The following is a 23149-nucleotide window of genomic DNA, read 5'->3' as shown; positions in this document are numbered from 1 at the left end:
TTGGGGGTGCCTCACAGTGTGTGTGGACGCTGGGAAAACACCGGCGACCTCTGGCCTGGTGGCTGCTTCCAGGGATCCGAGGCCCGCCACCGGGAAGGGGAACAAGGTCGGCTCAGGATCGTTACGATGCTCCCGGAATGTGTACAGACAGCCCGTCCCCCAGACAGGCCGGGCTCCGAGAAACGCCGCGGCGGCCGTCCTGACCGTTCACCTTTGTCATGTTCCGGGGAGACACGCAGAATAAACAGAACCGTTCACACTGTGTGATTGCCCGCTCTCACACGCGGGTGCTAAGCTGCCCCGGCTGTGAGGTTTAGGCTGGTGTGTGTTGTATTCTGGCTCTTTATTTCCAGAAACGTCTTCAGGTTGCCATAGAATTCATAGAGGAAGGAACTGTGACGGGTGGAGAAGCATTGCTGTGAAATTGTGGGAACTGTTTCCATTGATTTTTAGAGGTGGGAGTCCCAGTGAGGAGACGCACTGGTTTTGGGGGTTGGGAGGAGTCCCCCTCCGCCAGCTGTGCTGGCCCAGCCCCCGTGCGGCCCCTCGGCTGGGCTCTGGTGGCCTCCCCACTCCTGGACCCCACATCCTCCACACCCACCCCTCTTCCCTCACCAGACACGCTCTGGATGGCCTGTTGCACTGCGGAGCCTGGGAGAAAGGGGGTGCATGCATGTGCACATGGGGGGAGGGGGGTTGGGGGCGGTGGGAGCAGTGGAGATTTCAGAAAGCATGGTGAGAAGACAGCGACACATGTTCTGTGGCCACAGTTCCATTTCTTAAACAGGATCCTTGTAACCCCGTGTGACTCACATGTGTCCTGTACTCTCCACAGATACTTCAGGTTCTGCATGCACATACACACACACACCACGCGTGTGCTTTTTCTCTGAAGGAACAGGCTCAGCAAACAGGACGCGTGTGGAGAAGTCCCCTTCACGCCTTTTCTTCACTCTGTTAGCGTCTGTGTGTGCGATGGCTGTCTGACAGCGATGCCCCGGCGCGCAGAAAGCCTCCGCTCCGGAGGCAGAGCACAGGGAGGGCGGCGGCTGCCCGCACCGAGGGCGGCTGGGGTGCCTCCCCCTCGTGCCCCTGCCAGTCCCACGCCCCTCTTCCTGCAGGTTGTGGTCTCCGTGGAGCAGACTTCGCACTGTTCCCTTCTGTGTGTGAGCAGGCGAGGGCTCCGGACACAGCACCCACCCTCTCCCTGGGCCTGCTGCGACCCCCACTCTTGTCAGAATAACTGCCTTTTTCCAGCTCCGGGGGCGGCCGGGTGGGGGTGCGGGGGCTCCGAGGCGGCGGCCATCGGGGGCGGGGCCTCCCTGGGCACCGCGGCGTAGTCAGCTGTGGCAGGCTCCTGGGCACGGGCAGGGCGGCTGCCCACCTGAGAAACCTAGATCTGCCGGGAACCGCAGGAGCTTCCTCGAACCGCACTGGCCATGTTGTCAGGAAGCAGCGGTCTCAGCAGAGCGGAGGAGGGCCGTCACAGCTTGTTTTCTCCCCTCTAGCTCCCACGTAGGAGGGTGGACGTGGCGGTCCATCGGTGGAGGTGACGGGGCGGGAGGAAGTAGCCGGGTGGGGCGAGCTCTGGTCCTAGCCCCGAAGGCCCCCGAGGACACGTCCCTCTCTGCGCTGGTGTGCAGGCGTGCAGGAGAGGAGCGTCAGTCAGCAAATGGCGATGGTTTTCGGGAGACGAGAGAGCAGTGAGGGGTTCTGTGGCCTCGCGCACTGGTGCCGGCGGCTGTGCCCCGCGCGGCCGGAAGAAGAGTACTCTGACATTTTTTTACAGGTACGTTTCCTAGGCGCAACCGCCCTCTCGCAGGGGCAAAGAAGCGACAGGCCGAGGGGGAGAGTGCCCGCTTCTGGCTAGGGATGCTCCGGTCAGACCATCCTCCGCGGTGGCCTTGGTCTCTGAGTGCGCAGGGCCCGCCGCGCTGGCCTCCCCGCGCTCGCCAGGTTAGCCTGCGGCCCTCCCCGCCCACGCGCACGTTAGGGCACAGCCCACCTGCCGGCGGCACGGGCCCGAGCCCCGGGTCCGAGCCGTCCGCACGGCAGGGGGCTCAGGAGCACTAGGCGCCAGGGGGTCCTGAGACCCGGGAGAGCAACCCCCCATCCCGCCCTCCTCACTCCCCGCGGATCCGTCCACGTGACAGGCCCGTGGGTTCGCGCCCATCCCGAGGCCTCTTTCCCGGCTTCGTGGAACCCACGGGCTCGGAGGTCCCATTGCTGCATCCTTACCCCCACCTCCAAGCGATGCCAGCGAGCTCCCTCTCTTTGGAGGGGCTGGTCCCGGTCCCCCGCCCGGTCCTTGTGACGTGTCCGTGCCCCGTGGAAGGCTGTGGCTGTCCGCTGACCCTACTCCCCTCCAGCCGCCCTCTCCTGCCCTGGCATCAGGGCGCGCCTTCCACGGGCGGCCCTGCGCTGACCAGTCTGACACGACTGTCCCCCAAGAGTCGTGAGCTCACCCGGGGAGCAAGCGGGGGTCCAGGAGACCAGGCACGGGGATGGGGGCCTGGCGGGTGTGCCGCCCTCTGACCGCGCTTCTGCCCGTTTCCTGCAGGAGCGGGAGGAGCAGCCGTCTCCTCGCAGCTCGTCTGACCCTCCTGTGCCCGGCGCCCAGGCCCAGGCTGAGCCGAGCGGGCAGCATCCAGGTAAGGACAGGAACAGGGCGGGGCTTGGTGTTCTGAGAAACTGCCCTCCCGGCGCATCTAAGGAGATGCTAATCCCCGGGAGGAACGCGTCCTGAGCAGGACCTTCGGGGAACCGGGTTCCCGGGGATTCCCAGGGTTGCCCCCACCTCCCCGAGAGGCCACCGGCCGCTGTGGTGACGAGGGGGCGCCTCCAGGGCCTCCCCTCCTGGTCCTGGCTGGCTGGCTGCGTCCAGCCCATGTCTGCCTGGGCACCCCGGCAGCTCTCTACCTTCCCGTGGTTCCTTCTGTTCCTTGTTCATTCCTGCCGGGGCCCGTGGGACGGGAAGAAACCAATGACACATTGGGACTGTGGGCTGCAGACTTTGACGGGGACCGGAACCTGGAACCGAGACTGAACAGGCGAATGAGGGCGCTGGCTGTTCAAACAACTGGAGCGTTTAAGAGCAAAGAATGGAAGGATTGGGACTGATGGGATGAGAATTAGATTTTTTTAAATATGTTTTTATTGGTCTCAGAGAGGAAGGGAGAGATAGTAACAGCAAAGATGAGAGAATCACCACTTGTCTGCCTCCTGCACGCCCCCCACCGGTGATTGCGCCCACAACCCGGGCCTACGCCCTGACCGGAAATGCAGCTGAGCCTGGCTCATAGCCCGCTCGCTGGGCGGGAAGAGTTAGATTTCTTAAATGGCTTAAGGAGAGGGTGGCATTTGGCAGACCAGGAGCGGGAGCCGCCCAGGCCTGGGAGGGGTTGCCCAGGTGTGGGGAGTGCGTCCTCGCCGAAGCTCGGTTCCGGCCGTGCAGCGTGGGGTCACCCCCAGAGGCTTTCCAGCGAGGTGATGTAAGGGAAACGGTCCCAGTTTGTTGCCATTGGCCTTGAAGCCGAGGAAGTTCGTAATTCGTGACATTTCGCTGCTTACAAATGGTCTCCTTTTAACGGAATTATCTAAATGTTGGTGTGCGTGTTCACCCGAAGCCCTGCTCAGACTCCAGCTGGAAGGAGAGGAACCGAGGCTGAATGAGCCCCCACAGCTCTCCGGCCTCTCCCTGGGGCGGGAGCTGGTGGGCAGGAGGCAGGCGGCCTTGGGGGAGGCGCTGGCTGTGCCCGGGTCGGGCTGGGGTGAGGGGCCGGCTTCTGACCTGTCCCGGCCCCTGATGCATGTCGTACCGCTTCCCCGGAGTCCACACTGAGCACCCCCACCGCAGCTGCCTCCTTCCCCCAGCCTCTTGGATGCCCCCACACGGCACAGAGCGTGGCTGTTGGGCAGGGCAGGCAGGAGGGCCGGGTTGTGGCGTGTGAGTGGAGGCTAGGGGGCAGCTCCACTTCTGAAGGACCAGTGAGTGCCTGTGACCATGAAGACACGCGTGTCACCGCTAGTCTCCAGCCTCGCAGGGAGGGAAGGGAACCCCTACTGAACGGAACAGCTGACAGCACCCGCAGAAGAGGAGGAAGAACAAGACGTGGGCAAAGGGGAAGTCAGGTGCTCAGAAGGGTTGCGAGGAGCCTGAGCGGCCGGCCGGGAGGACAAAGGCCTTCTGGAACCTGCACCCCGATGGACTCCGGTGCTCTGGTGAGACCTGCCGCTCTCCAGAGGGCTGGCCGTCGACGGACATCGACTAAGCGCGAAGCCATCCTTCCCTGAGCCCAGGTCTGGGGCCCTGGGGCCCGGTGCGATCACACTGAGGCCCGCAGGAAGTGTGCCAGGCGCCACAGACACTGAGACACACCGCACCCCGCTGGGCTGGAGGGGACCTCGCAGTGGAGAGCGGCTCCTGGGACGGGCGCGGGGCGGGGCGGCGCGGGGTGGGGAGCTGGGGGTAGGACAGGCACAGGGTAGAGAGGTGCAGGGTGGGGTGGCACAGTGGGAAGTCAAGCCCTGCTCCTTACAGAGCTATTCAAGACGACGTGTCTGAGCTTCAGAGAAGGGGAAACACTGAGATGAGAAGAGCAGATGTTGAGGAAGGAATTGGGGGGGAGAAAGGAACTGTACAGATGAAGGTCAGAAACTACGGCGACGACGGAGGCCGGACGGACAGGAACCCCTTGGAGCCAGTCTTGTAAAAGCTCGCAGGATGCCACGCCTTGGGCACAGGGACTCGGCAGGAAGGAAGGAAGACCATTCCTCTCTGAGCGCAGCTGGGAGGCCCAGATGGAGACGTAGCAGCCGCCTGCAAACATCAAGGGCCACGGCTGTGACAACAGGAGGGGGTGGCCACCGCATCGCAGAAACACAGAAACGGCCTTGCAGGCTGAGGTACGCCCGCCTGGCAGGTCCTCAGAGCTTGTGCTGGCACTCCTCCCTGAGGGTGTTTTCCATTGATTTTTTTAGAGAGCATGGAATGGGAGGGGGAGAGAAACATCGACCTGAGAGAGACACATCGGCTGGCTGTCTCCCAACTAGGGACGGGGATTGAGCCTGCAACTGAGGTACATGCTCTTGACCGGGATCAAACCCAGGTCTCCTCAGTCCACTCTATCCACTGAGCCACACCAGCCAGGCCGAGAACTGTGTTTTGAAAACCAGTTGTTCCTGAGGGTCACTCCTCTTCCCACAGACACGGGAGGCGCCCAGGGAGCGGAGGGAGGTTCAGGTCCCGGCTTCACGCTGCTGCGTCTGCGCGGGGGTTTCCCCGTGACCAGGCCCTGCGTGGAGCTCACCTCACAGAGCCGCTCGGGGCGCCCCCGGCTGCACACCGCCTCTGGCCCAGGCCCCTGCCGCACCCGGGGACCCCAGCCCTGGCCAGCGCCCCGGCTTCCGTCTCCTCGGTCTGTGAGCCACGGGGTTGGTTCGGAGCATGTAGGCGTCAGGTGCAGAGCTGTGCGGGTGTGCTGGGTGGAAAGACGGGGACCCTCCAGAGCCCCAGAGTCTCCCGGGTCAGTCAGTGGGAAGAAAAGACTAAAGCGGGAAAGACCCCGCTAGCAGAGAAGCGAGGAGGTCGAGGGAGGGCGGTTTGTCCGCCTCTTCCCTTCCAGCGCCGTCCCCGGGCCCCAGCCCGGCCCCCCTCCCGGGCGCTCCGTTCTAGCCGTGAGCGCCTTGAGACCGTGGGCGGCTCAGTGACCACTCGCCGCCCAGACTCTGCCCTGTGTGTGCCTTCTCGCACCAGCCCTTGAGAAGCTGTGCCCGTGAGGACGGTGAGGACTCGGTGTCCTCGCTGACGCTGCCTGCACGCCTTCTCTTTGTGTACTTGGTCCTCAGAGCTGCAGATAGGGTAACAGAGGCAGGGAGGCTTGGTGACTGGTCAGGCGTCACGGAGAGGTCGGCGGGGGAGCCCCCCAGCCTCGCCTGCAGCGGCCATTTAGGGGAACGCCACGCAGGCCTAGTGTAAGTCACCCTGGGAGTGTGACTTTGTGGGTCACATGCATCCCTCTCCCCAGAGATCACGCATTTCCCCAGGGCAGCGGCCGGGCCTCACTTCCCCTGCCGGTTCCGCACCGGTGCCTCCTCCGCCATCGTATTTAATGGGTAATTGTTTAATGAATTCCTGAACTCACAGGTCGTAAATACACCTGAGGGCCCAGAGAGGCCCCCGCGGGCCCCCCCCCCCCCGTGGGAGGTTCTCCCCATTCCAGGTGAGCACGATGAAGACGAGGCCGGCTGGCGACGGCCTCCCTCCCACGGCGCCACTCACAGTGCCTCTGAGGGCCGGTGGGAAGGTTGGGGGCCGATGGTAAATGGGGGGCCGTGGAGTCCAGGTGAGATGGTGGCTCCCACGCATTCCCGCATTAGCAAATCCTGTTATTTGCTAGATTTTTAACATTTCCTACAACTTTTATGTTATTCTATGCTAGTACAGTTTTGCTAATATTATTTAAAATGTTTTTCTTGAAATGCTAATGTTTGTTGCATATGATATTATATTTAAAATCACTTTTCTTGAAATATTTAACAAAAAAACAAAAAAGAATAGCTCAGCCTTTTACCCACTACACATGCACACCCACACATGTGCGCACACACACACACATGCACTTGTGTGCACATGTATGCACACGTGCACATATGTACACGCACACACACTCAGGTGCACACACGCGCACACACACACACAGGCACTCATGTCTACACTTCTTGTCTAAGGACACCTAACTGCCTTGGGAAATGCCAGGGGTACAGTTTAGATAGGATTCATGATGAAAAAATCACCGATGAGGGGTTGTATTTTCCTTGGATAGGAAAACCAGGATTTGCTACCTCCGAAAAGCGAGTAAGACGTTTTCACCTGAATTCACTCTTTTTAAGCTGCCGTCAGCCAGTCGTTTCCGGTACGTATGCTTTGGATGCGTTGTTTTTCTGGGGTCATTTTAGCCTCTGTTCCCAGAGGAAGGTGTCCCCAGCTGGGAGTCCAGGGCTGGGGGAGAGACGGATCCCGGGGGGCGGGGGGGGGGGGCAAGGAAGCAGGGTTCCCTGGCTTGGCCGCTGGGGGGTGGGGGTGGTGGTGAGGGGGGTGCGAGGAAGGTCCCGCTCACGGCGCTCCCTGCGTCCTCTGAGGCCCGGTCCCGGAGCGGTGCCTGTGGAGGAGGGAGCCCCCCAGCGGAGGTGCCCCAGGAGGTGCCACCCACCCTACTTCCAGGCTCAGGTCCTGCCACCTCGGGGACGCCCGCCCCGAAGGCCAATGCTGGCCGGCCGGCCGGGCGGGCCCCGGGCACAGGTCTGGCCCGCGAGGTGCGGCTTCCTGCAGGGCGCCCGTGCCCGCGCAGCGCCTCCTGGCCGCCGGCCATCCCTTGTTGGAAGGAGACAGTCTGGCATTGATTCACCCCGTGGCCCGCGTGTAACCTGCCCGGCGGGCTTTCTCCGAGGAGCCCCAGGATTGGCGACTCAGCAGGCTCCGAGTTTGGGAACGCTGCCTGGCCGTCTGACTTTTTGGAAAATTCTGCAGCGTGATTTATGGAGGCGGCAACTCCGTTCTCCGTGTAGCACCACGCTGCTCACGGGCTCCCGCCTCGTGCCAGCGTGGGGCTCGGGGTGCGGGAAGGCCTGGGCACGCAGGTCCAGGGAGGAGGTGGAGGAGGGAACCCCAGTGAGAGCGTGAGGGCGAAGGGGCTGGGCCGGGGAGCGGCCGCCCTGCGTCAGACGTGGCTCCCCGGGCTGGGCGCCTCCTTTCTGCCTCGGCCGCAGCCTGCCCGCGTGGCCGGGTCGCGGGGAAGGTTGGAGACGCCCAGTGCTGGTGACGTGGCGGCTGTGGCTCACCTGGCTGCTGCGCCCGGCACTCGCCCCGAGGAGCTACGCAGCGCCCCCAGCTCACCTCCGCCGGCCTCCCTGTGGGCGCCCCCAGGACTCGGGCTCACCAGCTCCAGGTCCGGCCTGGGGCCTGGGCACCGCTCCTGGGCGTGAGAGGGAAGGTCACACAGGGGCTGCTGTTCCTTCTCCTGGAGGAGGAACCGTGAGAACCCTAAGCCCTCGCTCAGGAGCTGTGTACGCTTCCTGCTTGGACCCAAAGCTGGGCATTCAGAGTGAGTTTAGGGGAGTCCCAGGAGCCTGTTACCCCAGCAAGGCCCCAGCCCCTCAGCCAGGCCCCAGCAGGGCAGGGCACAGGCAGTGCCCAGCCACCAGCCCGGCCGAGTACCCTGCGTCCCGGCCGGCCCCGCTCCCCAGCACGTCCTGGGGAGCCAGCCTCTCCCGCTCCTCGGTTCTGGGAGACGTGCCATTTCTTGGAACAGCCTGAGCTCCCGCTGGAACGCCTCTCCTCGTCCCGAGGACGCCTCAGGCCGGGCCTCCGCCCGCTGCGTTAGCCCCCCATCCTCCTCCTCGGGGGACGCCCTCCCCTCTTGGAGGGAGAGGGAGCCCCTTGCCGGAGGAGCTCCCTCCTTCCTGCGGGCGGTCTCCCAGGAGTGGCTGCTGAGCCGGAGCCGGGAATTGTTTTTCCAGATGTGGTGGGAGCCTGTTCAGAGCCTTCCCCTTGAAGCCGTTTTCGGCTCTGCAGTCCCCTCGCAGCCTGAGGCCCCAGCGCGCGGGGACGGGGGCGGGGGCCGGGGTGGGGGTGGTGTCTTTTTGGGTGACCACAGGGCCTGCACCCGTGTCACCCACGCCCTTGCTGCTTGGTGACTGTCTGCCGAGCGCAGGAAGTCACGGGCTCGGTGCACGGAGGCCACGTTTCTGGAGCGAATGTCAAGGGGCCTGGGGTGTCCCACTGAATGGGGTCACCCGGATGCCCTGGAGTTGGACTGCCCTGGAAGGTGGTGTGGAGAAGGGGTGCAGGCAGGCGGCCCTGGGGCCGTGCCCGAGGTCTGCCCTCCTCAGCCGCAGGCTGTTAGACGGACGTGGGTCAGACCCGGGAAGGTGAGCCCTTCCAGAGCCACACGTGTGGACGCCGGCTTCTGCCCATGGCCGTGGCCCGGAGCTCCGGGGACCACAGTCAGGCTGAGAAAGAACAGGCGCCGCGGGGCGGGCAGGGTGCTCGGTGCCCTGCCCTCCTCCCCTCCTCCCCCCTCCCCCCAGCTCTGAGAGCGGGTCTCTGTTCTTTCTCCCTGGCGGCCCTGGGAGCAGGAGCAGACTGCGGGGCCTGCTCTGTGTCACGTCAGCAGGCTCAGGCCGGGGTCCGGGCGGGGGCCCCTCGCTCCTGGGAGAGGAAAGGGCTGTGGGGGAGGCCCAGGCGGACGCAGGTCGTAAAGCCCGGAGGAAGCCGAGGGGCTCGGGGGCTTCCTGGACCCGGGCCGGATGGGGCCCCGGGCAGGAAAGGGGGCTCCTCGCTGCTCACGTTCCCGCCTCGCCAAGGGGCTTGGGTTTCCGTGACGGGAAGCACCGGGCATGGCTGTCTTCCTGCCTTACCTGCCCGCGTATTGACTTTGGATAGGATTACCCTCGAGTCCCCTCAAACGCGGATTCAGACCGTAAACCGCACGGAAGCAAAGTCCAGGGCGATTAATTATTATCTCGCCCTCGCCGTGCGCCGCGGTCCAGGTGCACCGTCTGGCCACCAGGCGTCTGGCTGGACTTTGTGACGCCCCCTCGCCTCCCGGGGCGCAGCCCAGGGAGCTGCCACCTCGCCGGCCCCAAGAACCAGGCGTTTGTCCGTGGGGGAGACGGCGGCCCCTCCCCAGGGCCCCGCAGCCAGCACGCTGCCCACTTCCCGCCTCGCCCGGCTGCTGGGGACACAGGCCACTGTGTTTCCATAGGTGCTGCCCACCCTCCCTGGGCAGCCCAGACCGAGCCCCAGCGGAAGAGAGGAAGGGGAGGGCATGGGCCTCGGCTGTGGGTCTGGTTCCTGGCCCTCACCCACGTGTCCCCCGCACATCCATGTTTCTCTTTCCCTCTCCTCTCTCCCCGCTCCCTCCCGCTCTCCCCGAAAATCGATGGAAAAACGTCTCGGTGAGGATTAACAACAACAAAACGAATGAGTAATGTTCCATCGCGCGGACGGCCGTGTTTTGCTTCCCCCTCTGCGGACAGTGGGCCGCTTTCACCCGCGGCAGTTATGCTATATGAATTATGAATCGCACCACTGTGCACACGGCTCACAGATCTCTCTTTGAGTCCCAGCTTTTAGTTTTTTGTGTTTTTTTTGAGGGGGGGGGGTGTGGAGGCAGGGATAGGTAAAAACCTATTTTTACTTTTTAAAAGTGGCTCCAAGAAAGACATGCCCAGTCCACTCTGGCTCCCTCGGTCTCGCGATTACAGATGGCGACGGCTGCCTGCGAAGCCACCACGTTTTGGTGGCCTCTGTGTGCAGGCCGCTCTCCGTGGGAAAGACGGCGCCCCTGGACGGGGCTCATGAGCCGGGGAGATTAATTGTGTGCCAGAAAGGCATTTCAGTTGACTGGGGAGTTATATCTGCACAAGGTTTTACTTGCTTAGAGGTCAACAGAAATGGCTCTCGGGCCGAACATGATCCCGCTGAGAACACTCGTGCCGGCTGGACGCGCCGTGGCGTCCGGGGGCGTGAGCCTTGGCATCCGCGCATGCGTTCAGGAATCCGGGCACGGCGCCGCCCGGAAAAGCCCCCCCTTCTTCATGTGCATCCAGTCCTCTGTCCCCCAGATGTGGGGGTGGGGGCCCTCCTGCTCGGCAACTCTCGCCCCCCCCACCCGGCAGCTGGGTGCCCCACGGCTCCTTTGAGCTCTGGCGTGACCCAGGCCTGGTCCCATCTGCTGGGTCAGCCCACACGTTCTGCTCAGAAGCATGCCTCCCTTGGTCTGCAGTGTGTTAGGAAAGCGTGGGGGGCAGGGACGGCAGGGGGAGGGGGGGACACAGGGCGAGCGGAGGCATGGAGTTGGGCACACTCTGAGGGTGCCAGCTCCCAGCCTAGGACACTGCCCCCCAACCCAGAAGCTCTCTGATCCCCATTTTCTTCTATGAAAAAAAGCAAAAAAAAAAAAAAAAAAAAAAAAAAACCCACAAAAAACAAAGGTGTTATAGTACTTATTTTTTTAATTCTCACCCGAGGATATTTTTCCATTGACTTTCACAGAGAGAGTGGAAGGGAGAGGGCGAAACAGAGAGACATCCATGGGACACACATCGGTTGCTTGCCTCCCACACACGCCGGTCCCGGGCCAGGAATCAAGCCTGCGACCCTTCGGTCCGGGGCGACGCTCGAACCAGTGCGTCACACCAGCCAGGGCCTCCCAAGGATACTTTCCCCGTGATTTTAGGGCGAGTGGAAGGCAGAGGGAAAGACTAGAGACACAACCGGTGGGCTGCCTCCCGCATTTGCCCCCACCCGGGCCGGGTAACGAGCTTGCAACTAAGGTTTGTGCCTTTGACCCTTCGAGTCTGAGCGCTGACGCCCTAACCACCGGGAAAGCTGGCTAGAGCTGAACCCACTTGGGAGGGTACGTAGAAATTCGCCACATAGACGGACAGCGGAAGTCATCTCCGCTGGCGATGACATCTCCCAAGAAGGCCGGGAGGGGGTCCCAAAAGCTTCCCTGTCGTGTGGCTGGTGCCCTGAGCAGCCTGCCCCTTCCCTGGCCTCCCGGGGCTCTCGTGGGCACACAGCCAGGTGGGGGCCAAGGAGCGGGCTCGGGGGCAGGAGGCTCCTCTCTCGATGACGGAACAGCCCCGGGCCCAGGGGCAGACACCGTGGAGGGAGGTTATACATATGTTACTTCCTCACGGCCTCCGAGCGCCTTCTAGCTGCTGCTCCTCGGGGCGAATCTACTTCCTTGACCCCCGGGGGTGTTAGCTGTGTGAGCAAGGCCACCCCCAGCCTCCCCAGTGAGAGGTGCCTGGGACAGAAGAGGGGACGACCGGGAGGGTCCCTGCAGGCGCACGGCTCCCCGTGTCCTGCACACACAGGCAGGGAGCCCTGTTCCGGCCGGCCGGCTGGCCGGCGGGGCGCAGTGGCCCAGGGGGGCGGGGGGAGTCAGCCTGCTGTCTAGTGGGAGCGGGCCTAGGCAGGCTGCAGACTCAGCAGGTGTCGTGCGGGGTGAGGTGGGCCTCGGCCCGGCTGGGCACAGCCTCAGCCTGGCTCCGTCCGTCGGTGGGGAGACGCACCCAGGATAGCTCATGAGCCAACCCCGAGCTATTTTCGCCGCCTGTCCACCCCTTGGAGAGCCGCGGCCTCGGTGTGCTGAGGACAGGGCGGCGAGGTGCACTTGGGAGCTGAGGTCAGATGAGCTGCTCAGTTAGATATTTGGGACAAAAGTCGACGGCCCGTTTTAGGCCGGCCTATTCCAGGAAGGAGGGGAGCTATGAATAACTCCACTCACCGCCGTGTGGTGTGACCTATATTTGTGCGGTCAATACACCCGAGGAACGTGTGTGCGGGGAGAGGGTCAGAAAACCATGTTCCCTTCCCCGCCCGCGCCCGCCCGCGCCGCCTTCCCACGGCCAGTGTGGGCTTCGGGCTCGCAGGGAGCAGACCCTCCGCGTTCACGTAACGCCCCTGTCTGCTTCTCCCAAACACATGTGAGTGATTGCCAGTCAGCCCCGGAGTGTGAGCCCGCGGGAGGTCTGCGAGGAGCCGATGCCACGTGGGGATATCTCAGCGGGAAGCGTAAAGAGGATGGAGAAATATGGTCTTTGGAACCGGTCCTCTAAGATCCCAGTTTGGACGATTCCACTACCAGTCCCCCACAGAACGTAACAGGTTAAACAAGCCTGAGGCTCACTCTGCTTTTACTGTCTCAGAACACGCCACGCCACTCCAGCGGCCCACACGGCTCTGGAAGGGCGGTTTTTAGATTCTTTAAAAAGGTTTATTTTTGCTCTAAGGAGCAAGACAGAGGCGCGTGGGACGTGTGCGGAGTGAGTAGCGGCGCTGGTGGCCCCTGCAGTGCGAGGTGTGCGCTGCCGCCCGCTGCGGAGGAGCGCACCGTTTTGATACTCTGAACATCGTCAGAGTTACTCCGACCCCAGGGAGCCCGAGGCAGCGGGCAGCGGGGAGGGGCCCGCTGGGCGCAGAGGGGAAGGCGGAGACGTGGGCACAGTCCCGGGCGCTCAGACTTTTTTCCTGGGAGAAGTCGGTCAGCCAGCCCGTCCTCCTGTCTGATCCCTCCCCCGGCCGGTGACAGCGATGAAAACAGCCTTTGTGTCCGTGTCCGGCGGGCTTTCTCCTGCGTGTAAGCAGGCGTGGCGAGGCTGTGGCGTGCCGCCGGGCGCACACGGAAGTCACTTCGTAGTGACGGAGCGCTGTGCCCACCCCATCGGTGCCCAAGCGGCCTGTTCAGAGGGAAACCTCGGTGGCCCTCGGGGGAGTCGGGGCGCAGGGCCTGAGGGGGTGGCTTCACGTTCCGGGCCAATCCTGGAGCCCTGGCCTGCGGGCTTCAGTGTAGCTGGCACCTCTCCTCCAAGAGGAGCCCCCTCCGAGGTCTCAGAACCTCAGAGGCCTGTGCAAGGCCTCTTCCCGGTTTGAGGCTGGCCCTCGGGCTCAGCCATCACCATGAGTTGCTTCCTTGGTTTATGGCTGACAGCTCATCTTGGGCCTTCCCCCCTCCCACACACACACACATGCCTGCAGGGACAAGGGGACCCTCCAAGGTCCTGGGTTTCTGTCAACCCCTCTTCCCCTCCCCTCCCACCCGCCCCTGCCCCCAGGACTCAGGGCATAGCTCTGTCCGCTGACTTGGGTGTCCTCCCATGTGATGCATTAAATATTAATGCTGTGGTAATTATTAATTATTAATTTAGCACTTTTGTCCTCTTAATATCTGGCCCCGGGATTAATATTTGACGGCTCATAACCTGGCCTATAGCTGCGCCGCCGTCTCCCCTCACGGCCCGGGAACGCTGGGCCCATGAGCTGGTTTCCCCGAGTCAGACTCTGGGTCCTGTCCCACCTCCCTCTCCCCTGCAGCCCAGAGCTCCGCCCCCCCGGCCCCCCTCACAGCACGGGCTCAGGGCCTCTGCTCCGGTCAGCAGCCCCTGCCGGCCAGGCCTCCACTGTCTGTGCTGTCTGTCCCCTCGTCCCTCTGTCTGTCCTCCTCGGGGCCTGTCCTTGCACCTGAGATTGGTGTGCTGGGAGCAGGAGACAGGAGTGCCCAGGGTTCTGGAGAGTTCTGTGAGCTCATTCATTGAGCTCGCACCTGGGGAGCTCCAGTTGGGAGCTGCCAAACTTGTTTTCCAGTCCCGGGCCTGCTCCTTAGCGCTCGTGTGATCTTGGCAGGCTGCTCGGCTCCTCCGGGCCTGTTGGGCGGCCGGGGCACCAGGTTAATAGTCACCTTTAGATTGCGCTCGGAGGCCTGGATGGGCAGGGCTAATAAATAACTGCTGAGTGTTTGCTGTGGCCGGCTCTGCCCGAGCTCTGCCCCCGCCCTCCCCCCAGGTTCCCGGTGGGAAAACAGAGACCAGGCCCCAGGCAAGGCTGGGCCAGCCCCCTCCCCCCGGCCTGTGACCCTCTGCTCTCCGCGCCAGCACCAGCGGGGCAGTCCTCTGGGAGGCGGAGGGTCTCCTGCCATGAGCTCTGGGCCCCTTGTTTGTTAAGCGGGTGTCACATGGGGCCGTTAGGGGAACAAATGAGACGGAATACGTGACCAGCAATGTGCTGCCTCGGAGTCACCCTCAGCTGTTATTTACCAAGTTGTTAAAAAGTGACAGGTCTGGGAAACTCGGAAAAATGGGGTCCGTGTTAGTGCAGCGTATTGGGTTACAGTGAGCGAAACGAACTCTGCCGGAGCACAATTATTCCACGCGGTCGGAATGTCGGACACAGCTGCCAGCAGGAGCAGCCGGGCATGCACAGCTGCCCGAGCCCACTCCCATCCCAGGCCCAGCTCCCGCCCTTCCCGGCCCTGTCCTCCATTTCCTCCATCTCCTCCATCTCAGGGTGCTGGGTCACCTCCCTCACCACAGGTTAGCCAGGTTCTCCAGAGAAACGGCACAGTGGGGTGTGCGTCTGTCACACACACGTACCACATACACAATCGCACATGAGTGTGGGGGGCGGGGTGCTTAAGGAATGGGCTCACGTGGCTGTGGAGTTGCAGATCCACAAGCTGTAGGATGGAGACCCGGAGGGAGTGCAGGGGAGTCGGAAAGCAGAACTCCCTTGTGCTGAGGGGACATCAGTCTTTTCTCTCAAGGCCTTCCGCTGATGAGAGGGGTCCACCCCCGTGGTGGCGGCCATTGGCTCCCCTCAGCCTACTGACTCGGCTAACCACGTTGAAATGCAGCGTGCAGCATTGCCAGGACCGCGGTGTGACCCATATATTGGTTCGCGTTCTAGCCGGGCTGGCACCTAAGGATGCACTGAGTCTCCAGTGCCCTCGGCCAGACGTTCTCTGGTCTTCGCAGTGGAGTTGTAGGCACCATTCCTGCTTCTATCTCTCTCCCTCTTTAATATATTTTATTGATTTTTCACAGAGAGGAAGAGAGAGTTAGAAACACTTGAGAGAAATACATCGAACAGCTGCCTCCTGCACACCCCCAAACCGGGGATGTGCCCGCAACCAAGGTACATGCCCTTGACCGGAACAGACCGACGCTCTATCCACTGAGCCAAACCGGTTTTGGCCATCCCTGCTTCTCTCTGCGTCGGCCACAGGCACTCTCCCGAGAAGACTTCCTCTGGCTCTCAGGCTGTGTCGAGGGCAGAGGAGGGGCAGCTGGGGGTGCCCGCATCACAGTGAGCCTGTGTGCCATGGCTCTGACCACCAGGCAGCCCTCTTGGTGGCTCTCAGGGGCCAGGGCTAGTGGCATTGTTGGTGTTGCTGTTCCTGTCTGACTGCTTGATTCTCAGGGAAGGGGGAACCCTGTCCGGCCTGCTTAGGGCTCCGTGTCCACCTGTGAGCTGGCCAGTGGGCCCAGAGACCAGGGCACGGGGTCATGTTGTGCAGTGATGGTGGCCTGCCCACCCACCCCGATGGGTATGCAGATGGAAGGTGTCTCCTGTGCAGACAGGTGACGTGAAGTTGGACTATGATTATTGAATTGCTTCTGGAATATCAATATTAATAAACGCCATCGCTATCAACCCTTACGGAAACAAATACTTCCCAGTTTTGTTACTGTGACCTCAAGTGACTGTTTTCCATGCTTGGAACCCGGTCGCTAAGGTGCACGTTCGGGTGTGACCCCTCGCTGCTACTAACGTTTCTTTCCGCTTTGCCTTTTTAATGCCCAGATGAGCCTGACCTTGATGGTCTGGTGAATGATATGAATACATCCTTGGAGAGTCTGTGCCCATCATCTAGCAGCATGCAGACCGAGACGGTGCCCCTGCGCCAGAGCACCCGTGGCCAGCCACCACCCTCAGGGGCTCGGAACGCGGAGCCGCAGGCGTCTGGACAGCAGAAGGTGCAGCGCTCCCAGCCCATGCACATCCTGGCTGTCAGGTGGGAGCCCTGCGGGGATCGCGTGGGTCAGAGCTGCTGCTCTGCTGGTTACGGGGTGACAGGGTGGCCTTGTGAGACCCGTGGCAGATAAAGCCTCTTCCCCGGGTAGCATGACTGCACTGGGCGGGGCTTCAGCTTAGATGACAGACTGAGCACCTGCTCTGAGCCAGGCACGGGGCTAAGTGGGGGGATGTCAAGGAAGTTGTCAGAGGAGAATGCTCTGGAAAGAACAAAGTGGCCGGGCAGTCCATGGAGGTATCCAAGGCCTGGCTGCCCAGAGCAGGGTCCAGGACCAGGGGCAGTGGCATCCCCCGGGCTCTTGCCGGAATGGTGCCACCTCAGACATGTGACGAATTTCCCAGGGAGTGAGTGGAGGAGCCTCTGGAAATTCTGGGCTGGAGGGAGGGCCGGAGGAGAGTTGCGTGCGGAAGACGGTAGGTCTCTGAGTGGGGGAGTCCAGGAATGGGGAGAGGTTTGCGAGCAGTGGCGCTGCTCCCGGGTGGCAGGAGTCCCTTCCTCTTTCCGGTGGATGACACTCGTAGGCACGCACACATCTCCTTTCCCCTCCTCCTCGGACAGGCAGCAGGGCCGGGCCGGTGAGCGAGCCCCCCAGGGCAGGCCCTGCATGACTCCACTTCTAGGCGGAGCCTACATATCCAGGCGCAGCGGCAGCGGCAGCGCGGGTAGTGGCTGCAGGCGCGGGGGAGGGCGGCCACGGGCACAGGGCCTGCATGATGAGCGCGGCCCAGGGGCATGGTGAGTCCGCAGGGCTGTGTTGCACACTGAAAAGGTGGGGTAACAGGTACAGGATCACAAACGTTCCTTTTGCGAGAGGGTCAGCTGAACGCTTCCTGGGTAGTGCCCCTGCTTCCTGTGTGTGCCCTGCACTTCCTGCAGGTGCCTCCCCCTCGTGCCTGGGCTTCAGCACAGTGCCCAGCACTTCCTGTGCGTGCCCAGCACTTCCTGTGCGTGCCCAGCACTTCCTGCAGGTGCCTCCCCTTCGTGCCTGGGCTTCAGCACAGTGCCCAGCACTTCCTGTGCGTGCCCAGCACTTCCTGTGCGTGCCCAGCACTTCCTGTGTGTGCCCAGCACTTCCTGCAGGTGCCTCCCCCTCGTGCCTGGGCTTCAGCACAGTGCCCAGCACTTCCTGTGCGTGCCCAGCACTTCCTGTGCGTGCTCCCGCCGTGGCTGCCTGCTTCCGGTGCGCTGCCGGAACTCTCCCTATGCGTGCTCAGCCTCCTGTGCGTGCCCTGCTCTTCCAGGGGTGCCTATGCTTCCTGTGCGTGCCCTGCATTTCCTGTACGTGCCCCCCTTGCGTGTGTACGCACTTCCGGTACAGTGCGAGCACTTCCTGTGATACCTGTGCTTCCTGTGCGTGCCCCCACTTCCGGTGCTTGCCCTGCTTTGTGTGCTCTGTGCTTCCTGTGCATGCCCTGCGTTTCCGGTCCTGTGCGTGCAGGTCACTTCCGGTGTGTAAGTGCGGGGTCCTCTTTCTCGGGGGTGTAGGTCTCCACGGGTCTGTGAGGGGCATGGCATGGCCCTCAGAGCCCAGGTGAGGAAACCACGGCCGGGGAGGTGACTCGGCCCTCGGTTCCGCGGGGGGAGCCCGGATGCACACCCGGGCCGAGGGCCCTGAGCGGTGGAGACGCAGCGAGCAGCGGCTTGGGACCCGGGTCAGGGTCCTCGCTGACTCACCCCAGAGGTTGTCCCCCGCATTGTGGAGGAGAGGGGGCTTGCCCCAGGACCAGGCAACCGGGCCCTGAGGGCGGAGTGGGCTGCGGTGGAACAGAGGGCGTGTGTGGGACCCAGCCTGTCTGCTCTGTCTCCCCGCTCTCTCCATCCCCCCCCCCCCCCCGCCCCGTGTCTGCTCCATCTCCCTGCACCCCCCCACCCCAGGGTCAGCTCCTTCTCCATGGCCCCCAGTTTGTCTGCTCGGTCTTCACACCCCGTCCCCTGAGTGTCCACTCCATCTCCAGACACCTCACCCGGTGTCTGCTCGGTCCCCACGGGCCTCCTGTGGCAGGGCAGGGTGGGGGCTGTCCTCTCTGCACCTCCCACCTGGGTCTCTCAGCCTCTGTGATGCCCCTTAGCTTAGCTCTGGACAGTATTGGTGACCTGCTGTAAAGTCCGCTAGTAAACATCACTGATGGAGGTGAAACTCACATGACATGGAAGGAACCACTGTGAAGCTCACAGCTCAGGGACACTGAGTAACTCCCAGCGTGTCCGGGGACCTCACTCTGGCTCCCGGACATTTCCGTCCTCACAGGGAGTGCACCGGTCAGCAGCCCCACCACCGCCCTCTGCAGCCTTGCTGTGGGGCCATCTAGTCTGGACATTCCACATATGTGGAACCCTATAACATGGGACCTTATGTATCCAGCCTTTTTCATTAAGGAAATGTTTTGTTTATTTGTTTGTTTTTTAAGATTTTATTTTTAAATTCAGTTTTAGGTTCCTAACAAAATTCAGAGGAAGATACAGAGATTTCCTGTACACTCCCCTCCCCAATCGTCAACATTCCCAGCAGAGGTATTGTTAATATTTGTTATAATCAATGAATCTGCCTTAACACGTCATCATCACCCAAAGTCCCTCTTACCCATCAGGGTTCCCAGCTGGTGGTGGACGCGCTGTGGGCTTGCACAGATGAATGGCAACATCAATCCATCTTTAAAATACCACACGCAGAATGTTTACTGCCTTAAAACACTCAGGGTTTTTTTAAATGCTCAGGAAAGCCTACTAAAGAGGAGGTTTTGTGAACAGCTGGAGCGTTAGGACGTCAGCATCTCCTACCAGGAGTCAGAACACTGAGCCATGTTTTTGGGCCCGGGTTCCAGGTCTGGGCAGGAAGACACCGCAGGTGGGCGTGTCTGGGCCAGGGACACGTGACAGCTAGACGTGTGCCCAGGCGGAAGCTGTTCCAGGGAGAGCGATGCTGGTTCGCAGGGAAACGAGCCCGCTGGCAGGGTGTCGGTGAGAGGCCATCACGTCTTCCAGGCGCTGGGCTCCCTGGTACCGTGGCAGCACGCACGTTGGGCGTGGGCATCCCTGCCGGGGCCCATAGAGCCCGGAGCACCTGTGAAAGGGTCCCAGTGTTTGTTCATGTCCTGGTGCACACACCCCCCCCACACACACACACACACAAAGCAAACAGATCATTCATTCAGCCACAGTGTAAACTCAGTGAGAAAGTGACGCGAAGACAGCGTCCCCCTCGAGGTCTGTGCAGAGAGGAGTGGGAGTGCCCGACAGGGACAGGGACAGGGACAGGCTGCGGGCGCAGTGCCACCCTGGGACAGACAGCGGGCCCCTCCCAGCAGACCCCTGTGCCTGTGGGCGGCAGCTGCCAGCAGGATCCCCAGGGGGAGGAAGCTCAGGGCACTTCGCACTGTTTTCGCTTTCACTTTGAACTTGGTTTTTCTGCTGTTTTCCTAATTGCATCTGATTCATCATCTGTGTATGTTTTGCTTGGTTGTATGACAAGTGAGGTTTGTGTTGCTGGGAGGAGGGAGCTCTGGAGAGACGCCAAGGAGAGGGCGGCGCAGCACGACGAGGAAGTGGCTCCCGGTGTGCGAGTGGGTGCAGCAGGCAGTGCTGGGACGGCGCGGACCGGGCCTTTGTGCTGCAGCGGGACCGCCGCATGCAGCCTTTCCTTCCAATGAGCTCAGTGTCAGCAGCCTCTTTGTGTAACGCGCATTCAGAGGAGGATGCAGGAAGTCTTTTAGAATACTCGCATTGGGTCAGAGAAGTGCTCATTCAAGGTCATCGGAAAGTAGTTGTGCTCGTGAAAATGCCCTTATTCACAAAACCTCTCCGCATGGCAGGTCTTCCTGGAACACAAGTGCTGGCGGCTTCGCCTGCCACAGGCGTGCGCCCAGTGCTCTCACCCTGAGTCTGAGATGGTAGCTTTGCCAAAACGTTCAATTGTGGCAAAATACACATGACCTAAGCTCTACCATCTGGAGCATTTTTAAGGGTACAGTTCCAGTGTTACACATCTTTACATTGTCATTCAACCAGCCTCCAGAATCTGGTCATCTTGCAAAATCAAATCTGTCCCCATGCAACACGAGTGCCCCATCTGCCTCCCCCGGCCCCAGCACCCACTTTCCACTTCCTGTCTCTGAGTTTGCTGAGGAGTGAGCTCACATAGGATTCGTCTTTTTGTGACTGGCTTCTTTCAATTAGCAAAGTGTCCTCCAGGCTCATCCATGTCATAGCATGTGTCAGAATATTGTCCCTTTCCGAGACTGAATAACTTCCCCTTTCTATGGATGGGCCCGTGTTGCCATCTATTCATGCGTCGATGGACACGCGGGCTGCTTCTGCCTTTGACTGTTGTGAATAGTCCTGTTGTGACCTCCCCGTATTTACTTACTCTCTGAGTGCCTCTGTGTCTGCGTGCATCCCCAGGAGTGGGACTGCCGGGCATATCGGCGGCAGCTTCTAACCATGCTCGCCTCTCCCCCCAGGCGCCTGCAGGAGGAGGACCAGCAGCTGAAAACCTCGTCGCTGCCGGCCATCCCCAACCCTTTCCCGGAGCTCGGCAAAAAGGATGGCCCCTCTGCGCTCCAGGCGGGCGCGGGCGCCGGCTCTGCTTCGGCCTCGGCCTCGGCCTCGGCCTCGGGCCCAGGCCCGCTGCTGATTCCCAGCCAGCCTCCGGCGAAGAAGGTGAGTGGGCCCGGCCTGGGCGCCGGCTGCTGGCCGTGGCAGGCGGGGGCTCCTCCCGGGAGGAGGGAGAGGCGCTGGGAGGCCTTTCAGCCTGTTTCCTCGGGCAGGTTTGCTTGTTGCCTTGCGAGATTTCTTAACGTGTTGCTCACTGTCTCGTCTATTAAGTCAACGATGTATCTGTGCTTTAGAAGGAGCCTCACACAAACGACTTTTAAAATGACAGCAGTTTGTTTCTGAAGAGTGAGTTTTAGCTTTCTGAACCGTTCCACCACCACATGATCTGGGACCCGGTCCTGGTGGGTCGACAAGGGGTTCTGCGCTGGGCTCTCGGGCCCCTGCCCGTCAGTGTCCATGGAACAGCCCTGATTGACTGTGATCTGCTCCGGGAAGGGTGTTCCTTGGCCCAAGGGAGACGGCCACCTTCCTGAGCCAGTACTTCCTCCACTGACGTAGCCCGTGCCGAGCGAACTGTGCGCCATCGTCTCCCAGGGAGGAAGCCGAGGCAGAGTGCCAGTCACGTGCCCAAGACCACGGCACCAGTAACCCGCTCGTCCGCGATGGGCTGGCAGCTCTGTCCCTTCTGATTGGCAGGGCCTGGGCCAGGTTGGGTCCCAGGCTCGGAGGGGGACCCAGGATGTTCTGTGTGTGCGTGTTGGGGGGCGGGGGGAATAAGTATGACAAACTCCCCTGACCTCAGGTCACCTAACTGTCACTGAGGGCTCTCTGCCAGGCCCTGTTCTAAGTGGCTTATTCTCTATTTGTTCATGTGTTTGTTTCTCAACACAAGCTAAGAGGTAGGTACAGTGTTCTCTCTCTGCAGCAGGGGAACTGAGGCCCAGCCCTAATTTAGTGGAACTTGGATGGGACCGGGTGTGAATGGTGGGATTGATGTGACCCAGTGTGGGTGTTTGATTTGGGGTGCGTCCTGACTTCAGGCTCCAGAGCCTCTGGTTTTAACTGGGCCCTGAGGTTCTTTCTTTTCAGCAGCAGTGTTTCAGGAGTCCCTTTGCCTTTTCTGCTAGAATCATCCCCTTCTGCTCCCTTGGGACTTTGCCACGTTTGCCGTGAAGGCTGACGCACCCCAGTCCCTGCGCCCCGAAAGCCCCCTGTCCCGGGCGAGGCAGGGGCAGGCGCGCTGTGCAGAGGCGTTTCTCCTGATGCTCGCCAGCTGCGAGCTCTGCCCCCATTCTGACCTCACGCCTCCAAACGGGCCGCGTTGTCCTCCCACCAGCACTTAGAGGGTGAGGTAAGGCCCGTCTGGGGCCAGAGCTGCCAGGCCGAGGCCCTCTGTCACGTGCCTCCCGTCCACGTGGGCCATCTGCCTCCCTGGTGACCTCCTGCCTCAAATAAGCTCTAGGCAAGCTGTCTGTGGGCTGGTCACTGAGGCTGCTGACAAAGTGGCTCGTCCTAGAGTACAGCTGTGCAGAGATGCTCTGGCTCCCCAGCGCTGGCAGGCCCATGGCCTCCGCCCACGCTGTCCAGCTCGAAGCAGAATGGGGAACCAGGAACCTTGCCTGCTGCTTTCCCTGGATCGGCGCTAGTTGCCCATGAGAACGTCGTGTTGGTGTCTGTGTTTCTGTCGCACAGACGCCTCTGGTTCTGGAGACCAGCAGGCAGGGAGCCGGCTGCAAGTAGTGCTCCTCAGAGGGAGGGATGCTCTGCGTTCTGGGTTCGAGCTGATCTGGTGGAGAGCGGTGGTGCCGTGTGTCGTGGTGGGCAGCGGCATGGGTTCCAGCCCCCCTGGGACTGTGATGGGCAAGGAGGCCGGCTCCTCTGCCACATGCCTGAGGGAAGACGGGGACTTTGACGTCCTGCCTCTTTGCACACAAAGTCCGAGCACGCAGCCTGGTCACCACTCCAGGGCCCAGCCTGCGGGCCCACGCCATGCCAGGGCTGTCTCCCTGACGGAGGCCTGGGGCCCCAGAAAGGCCGCCGATGCTGGGGCGGGGATGCCGCAGCCAGCCCCGCAGTGCCCCAGCCCCCACTCCGCTGGAGCTGGGCTTCCTCCCTCAGCAGTCAGGGCCCGTGCTTGTGTCCGGGGCTGGTGTGGCTGCAGGAAACGGGAGACCCTCTTGGCTGCAATGGGGAGGAAGTGGATCTGGGCAGGAGAC

General features: G+C 61.9%; 1 protein-coding gene across 2 annotated transcripts in view; it reads left to right on the top strand.

Moving 5' to 3' along the window:
- The window catches only part of GRB10 (growth factor receptor bound protein 10), an 89186-nt gene that overhangs the window by 44933 nt on the left and 21104 nt on the right, over positions 1–23149 (top strand). The window contains exons 4-9 of one of the 2 annotated variants that reach the window (XM_045587174.1): positions 1644–1789; positions 2561–2651; positions 6825–6914; positions 16151–16361; positions 18810–18893; positions 20840–21038. In XM_045587174.1, coding sequence (XP_045443130.1) covers positions 1673–1789; positions 2561–2651; positions 6825–6914; positions 16151–16361; positions 18810–18893; positions 20840–21038 — 792 coding nt within the window. In that variant the 5' untranslated portion in view covers positions 1644–1672. The remainder of the gene's footprint in view (positions 1–1643; positions 1790–2560; positions 2652–6824; positions 6915–16150; positions 16362–18809; positions 18894–20839; positions 21039–23149) is intronic. The other variant, XM_045587175.1, reaches the window with a different exon arrangement.

The sequence above is a fragment of the Pipistrellus kuhlii genome, unplaced genomic scaffold, assembly GCF_014108245.1.
Source record: "Pipistrellus kuhlii isolate mPipKuh1 unplaced genomic scaffold, mPipKuh1.p scaffold_m20_p_26, whole genome shotgun sequence".
Lineage (NCBI taxonomy): Eukaryota > Metazoa > Chordata > Mammalia > Chiroptera > Vespertilionidae > Pipistrellus > Pipistrellus kuhlii.
The sequence above is the reverse complement of the archived record's forward strand: the minus strand, read 5'-3'. Positions and strand labels throughout refer to the sequence as shown.